Source organism: Macrotis lagotis, chromosome 8 (assembly GCF_037893015.1).
Source record: "Macrotis lagotis isolate mMagLag1 chromosome 8, bilby.v1.9.chrom.fasta, whole genome shotgun sequence".
Classification (NCBI taxonomy): domain Eukaryota; kingdom Metazoa; phylum Chordata; class Mammalia; order Peramelemorphia; family Peramelidae; genus Macrotis; species Macrotis lagotis.
In genome coordinates, this window is record NC_133665.1 from 82,401,309 (window position 1) to 82,407,308 (window position 6,000).

The 6,000-nt window shown below is 35.0% G+C and overlaps 1 protein-coding gene across 5 annotated transcripts in view; it reads left to right on the forward strand.

Annotated features, from left to right (window-relative positions):
• CCDC171 (coiled-coil domain containing 171) overlaps positions 1-5,675 on the forward strand; it is a 459,446-nt gene extending 453,771 nt beyond the window's left edge. For 2 of the 5 annotated variants that reach the window (XM_074197548.1, XM_074197550.1), the window contains one exon: positions 3,319-5,664. In XM_074197548.1, the coding sequence (XP_074053649.1) occupies positions 3,319-3,528 (210 nt within the window). In that variant the 3' untranslated portion in view covers positions 3,529-5,664. Of the gene's footprint in view, positions 1-3,318 lie in introns of all 5 variants that reach the window. The other 3 variants (XM_074197551.1, XM_074197553.1, XM_074197549.1) reach the window with 3 other exon arrangements.
• The last annotated feature ends 325 nt before the right edge of the window (positions 5,676-6,000 follow it).

The following is a 6,000-nucleotide window of genomic DNA, read 5'->3' on the forward strand; positions in this document are numbered from 1 at the left end:
CTTTGAAAGATCTGTCGAGGGGGAAAGGGATTATACAGTTTTTCTTGGCCTAGGAGTAAAAGCCTAGGATTAATCACTGCAAGTTACAGGGACAAATTTAGTTTAGGTGGTTGACAGAAGTTTTGGAGACTGAGACAATAGTATGTACAAGTCTTAGGAAAGAACTTGTAACCCATCCAGAAGAACGTTTGTTTGAGATGGCTGCTCATAATGCTATAGAATGTTTTTAATATACTTTGTATAGAGTTGAGAAAGTACTCTTAGAAAACAAATTCTGTATTTCATTAAATGTCAACTTAAGGAATATTGTATTGTTTGTGAGACCAGGACATTCTTTTGCAAAGGAGGATAATAGCAAGAACTTTTCTTGATGTTAGGAAAATATTCATAACAATTAGCACTATCCTTAAGTGGAATTGGCTGCTTTGAGAAATTGTGGTTTTCCCTTCTTTGGAAATCTTCAGGCAAAAACAGAGTGAACATTTTTCTGATATGAATTCGACCCAGAGAATGCCTGAGAAAAATCTTGATTTAAATTTCTGATTCTGTGACCTGAGGGTTTGTTTAGTGAACTGCAAAGCCTGTACTGTGGCAGGATAACCAAAAAAGGCCAGTTGGATTTTAACAGATGTGAGCTTCATTAAGAGACAGATGTATGATATCCAAAGAGAGTGAAGTGCTAACTCCTCTGTTTCAGATCATATCTTGAAGTACTGTACCTAGCTGTGGGTATCACATTTAGGAAGTTGGAGTGTATGTGGAGGAGGATGAAACAGGATAGTGAGACTGAAAACTGGGCCATAGAAAGATGCAAGCACCTAAGGATATTTAGTTTGGAGAAGAGAAAGCAGGGAGGAAAATATAAATAGACTTCAAATACTTGAAAGGTTATCATGTGGGATAGAAGAAGGGAAAGAACCACTCAGATAGATCCTTTCTGCTTGTTCTAAGAAGACAAAAATCAGGATTAAGGAGTGGAAGCTATAAATAGGCAAATTTTCCCTGAATATAAGAAAAAACTGTATCTGAGTCTTATACCCACTTTGTGCTAGAGCACACTGCTATGTTGAAAACAGCTATTCTGAACACTGCAAATAAATGCTATGAGGAATGGATAAAAGGAAAAAAAGAGAAGGGAATAAATGAAAGTTCTCTTGCTATATACTGTACTGTATCCTAACATGCCTATTACTCTACTTACAGTTTTAGAACAAGTAGAAATGAGGATAGAGTTCATTCAGCAAATATTTATTAAATGCTTACAATATGGGATAAGATATTAATGAAATCTATTACTGACCTCAAGGAGCTTATGCTTTAGTAATAATCCTACAGACAACCTGCAACATTTGAAATTGTAGTTTCAGTAAGCAATAAAAGTAGTAAAGCACTCTCTCCTAAGTCCTTAGATGTGTGAGCTATGTCCATAGTTAGAGATATCCAAGTCTTATCTATCTGGGATGACTGGAGAGATGGCAAGCCTAGTTCCCAGATTGGAGCTTTTGAGACTCCACAAACCACCATTGATTAATCTGCTAAGTAACTTACTTCATAATCATTAGAGTTCTTTTCCTTCCTTGGGGGTGGGTTTAAATAGCTTCTTCATCTATCCAGTCAAATATACTGCCATTTTACTTGTCTTTTTAAGGCCTGGCATAAAAAGGGATGATTTTTGTCAGCTATAAGCTTGCAGTAGAGTATCAAGAAATCAAAAGAGCCAACATCAAAGAAAATTGCTGAACTAGGTGTTAGATGCAGCCATTGATTTTTCTCCAGTTGTATGTAAGAAAAAAACCCCACAAAAACTGTGAAGTATACAGCAGTAGAATTTCTAATACTCTCTTAAAGTCATCTGTGACTTCCTTTCATTTTTTACATGTAGGATAGATTTATGTTACACTTAAACATATTATGGTAGCTTCTAATAACATGTTAAAATTATTTCTATATCATATTATATTGTGGTCAAATCTAGTAGGAATAAAAAACAAAAACTACTATACTTCAGAATTTGTATTTCAACTTGAAGTTTGTTGCCTGTAATATTAGGTGTATTGGTTTGTGTCAGTCTGGAATAACTCTGGCATACAATTGGTTACTCTCTACCATCTCTACCTTTCCTAGAAATAATGTCCTACTTTTGATGTTCAGATTTCTTCCATGCCAAATATAAATCAGTGCTTACTGTTGAGACATAGGAGTTAAATGGGGAGCTTTTTCAAAGTATAAATCAAACTTCCAGGTACTTCAAGGGTATATAGCATGAAAAGTGTTTGATCTTTAATAGCTTTCTGATTCGGATAATGTTTTTTAAAATATCTAACAAATTGGTATTTCTGTGTTGCAATCACATATATTAAATTTTATCCAACTGCAGCTTTTATCACATAGAATACTTTAAAGACAAAGACAAAATCTCAGACAATTGTAACAAGCAACAAAATTGTTCCAAATTGTAATTTATGTCTTAGAATAGTATCTTTAAAAAAACAGAGATTGATTTATCTTCTTACTACTACATTGAGTCATTAAGTAATTCTAGTTAGGGAGACTAGATGGTGAATTGGATAGAGAACCAGGCCTGAAGTTAGAAAGACTCATCTTTCTGATTTCAAATCTGGCCTCATACCTTTATGACCATCCTAGGTAAGTCACTTAACCCTGTTTGTATTAGTTCTTCATTTGTAAAATGAACTGAAGAAGGAAATGGCAAACCACTCCAGTACCTCTGTCAATAAAACTTCAAGTGGAATCATGAAAAAGTCAGACACGACTAAAATTACTGAACAACAAAAATTCTAGATAATAATTTTTAAAATATAGATGTGTGCCTCTTTATTTCTTTTTGTTTTCTCCTCTCCTCTCCTCTTCTCTTCTCCTTTCCTCCCCTTCCCTCCCCTTTCTCTTTCTTCCTTCCTTCCCTCCTTTCTTCCCTCCTTTTTAAGAGATTAAGCAGACTATATAGACCCCAAAATTAGTGAGATTAAGTGTTAGCCTACTGTATTTACAAAAGTTATTGTTTGCAAGATTGTATTAATTATTTGATATAGGCATATAGGCATTTGAAAAATTTGATATAGGCCTTTGAAAAATTCCAGTGCCTGCTCAAAATGTTTGGTTAGAAGTGCTTTATGCTGGCTTAGTGGTAAATAGTTATTATATGATGCACATGTATTCAGTTGAATTTATTTTAATTTTCATACATTTTTATATATATATATTATAATTTAATCTTACACTAAGCTAGAGCCTCCATACTTATTTAATATTTTGACTTCTTTTTCTTTCTTTCTTTTTTATTTTTATGCATCATTTTAGGGATCACGAGACCATTCAAATCTCTCCATTTCTTCAAGAAGTACTCTTCATGCTGACCGAAACATGAACGGGGATTTCTTGCCACTGCAAGCTGAGCTTGATACACCTTATACTTTCCTAAAGGAAGCATTTGTAAATAGTTTGCCCCATACTCAAGCTTCCCATTCCTCTGCTGTGACTACAATTACTAATTCCAAAAGAACAATATAAGACAGATTCTGATTTTTATGAAAATAGCATGGAATTATATTTTTAAGAATTAAAATGCTGTGTGAAAGATTTTCTTATCATATAAATTCTGTTTCAGTATATTTAACAATAATTTGTCTTTTTAAAAATTAATTTGTGAGATTCCTCAGTGTCTTCCTTTGTGTCGGGTGTTTGTGTGATTGTGTGATTGTGTGTGTGTGTGTGCGTGTGTGTGTATCTATGTCTTCTTGCATTAATGAAATAACCAACTTGGGTTTTTTAAAGTTTTATTTATTATCATAGTTGCTCATTTTTATGTAACATATTTTTAAATGTTAAAGAATGACACATTTTGGGTAATTTTCTTCAGACTTAAAAAAATCAATAAGCCATTTTAGTCTCTATCTATCAAAGTTGTTTCATACTTGTCTATTTTAAAGCAGGGCTGCAATACTTTAATAGGATCGAGAGAGCTATTTGAAATGTATGCCAATGATTCCTGTCATTTCATGGCAGCCCTGCCATGGTTCACTGAGCCCCCTCTTCTCTCTTGTCAGCTCAACTGAAGACAAGCATTTAGTTGCAAACTTTAAGCAGGTTGTGCAAAACAGAAATGATGTGACTGCTCTCCTCCTGCACAATAATGTCACTCCTGGTCAATGTGAGAAGGTCAGGGTGCTCCTTGTAAAGCTACATGATACCATTTGCCCATTTGAACAAGTTAAGTTAACTGCTGAATCTGGTCCCTGCAGGCGGGGAAAACTCATCCTTTTATCAACGGCAGTGGATAAGAAAGTCAAACCATTGTGCAGGGAGAATGTCGATGGTGTGTTTATGTACTTTCTAAGGACAGTTCCCAAACCAGTGTTGCAGGTAATACATTTAGGAGAAGGTAACGGCTGCCTTGACCTTCAAAAGCGGCTCTCTTTCTGTGGTGGTGGGTAGGACCCCGGAGCGACGCCCCTCTCCAAGCCTGACAGAATTGAGAGCCAGGCCATCGCCCTGCATTTTCTGCCTTGTAGCACACAAAAGTAAAATTGTATGTCAGGCCGAGATGTCGGGGAGCTGACAAGACGCCCCAGTGACATTTCAGCCGGAAAGAGCAAGTGTCTCACAACCAAGTGGTCAAATATCAAATAATAGGTCAAGCAGGAAGGAGCTGGGTTCTAACCACCGAGAGCTTTCTGGGGGCTGACTTGACAAGCTTTGGGGGCCTTGTGGCTTGACAAAGTGATGTTGTGTTGGGTAACGTAGACAGATGCTTCTTAGCGCCTCCCGAAGAGCAGACATTGACATTGATTAAACTCTTTAACCCTTAAAGGTTAGACCCTCTCAGTTTGCATCAGGGTAAGTGGAGAACAAAAGAAAATGTGTAATATGTAATTGGCTTTTATCTTAATCATTGTATCCTTACTGCTATTAACTTTTGATGGGTGCTATTGTTTTCCATGTGTTCTGATACCAAATCCATATATTAATCTGTTTTTTATAATGAAGTCATGATACACTAAAAAATAACATAATGTCTTATGGAATTTGTGATAACATATACTTCATTCAATGGGGCATTAGACTGAAAATTGTCTTATTATTAGTGATAAATAAAATTGAGACACAAATAGGCATATTAGCAAAATTCACCAAGGGATGTTTATCTCAGGTAACAAAGGAAACATTTTCCATAATAGTAAATATACTCTGTAAGGGCATTTTATATGATAGGAATTTTATATAACTGTGTTTCTTTAATGCTATTTTTGTTAAAACTGGATCTTCTACCAAATAGATCACATTCTGGTTGTTTTTTTTTTAATCTATATAATTTGAGAGTTAGTACATCAGAATAGAAGGAACATTAGACTCAAACCCAAACACCTGGGTTCAAGTCTTTCCACTAGTTCAATACTGTGTGATTTTGGGGAATGACTTCATCTCCTGGGGCCAGTTTACTTATCCTTAAGATACAACTTACCTGTCCAAGAAAGTTTGGTGTAAACTTTATTGTGCTATATAAATGTCTCTTAGCATCATCATCATCATCATCATCATCATCATCATCATCATCATCATCATCATCATCATCATCCTGCATTTTAGCATGATTACATTTTCAACTTTCAAATTAATTACAATCCAGGTAACTTTTTATATTTCATATAGGTAATAGAAATTTTTTCTCATCTCAAAAATTTTCATTTTCAGAACATTTTGAATATTAAGGATATTGATGTTGGTGTTTGTTATTTTGATACTTGTATTTTCAACAGCCTTATATTTTAACAGGAAGTTATAGTCTAGGAGCAGCTAGGTGATGCAGTGGATAGAGCACTGACCCTGGAGTCAGGAGGACCTGAGTTCAAATCTGGCCTTAGAAACTTAACTAATTACCTAGCTGTGTGACCTTGGGCAAGTCACTTAACCCTATTGCCTTAAATAAAAAAAGAAGTTATATTCTAGTATATAGGTGATACCATATCTATCACCTAGACACTA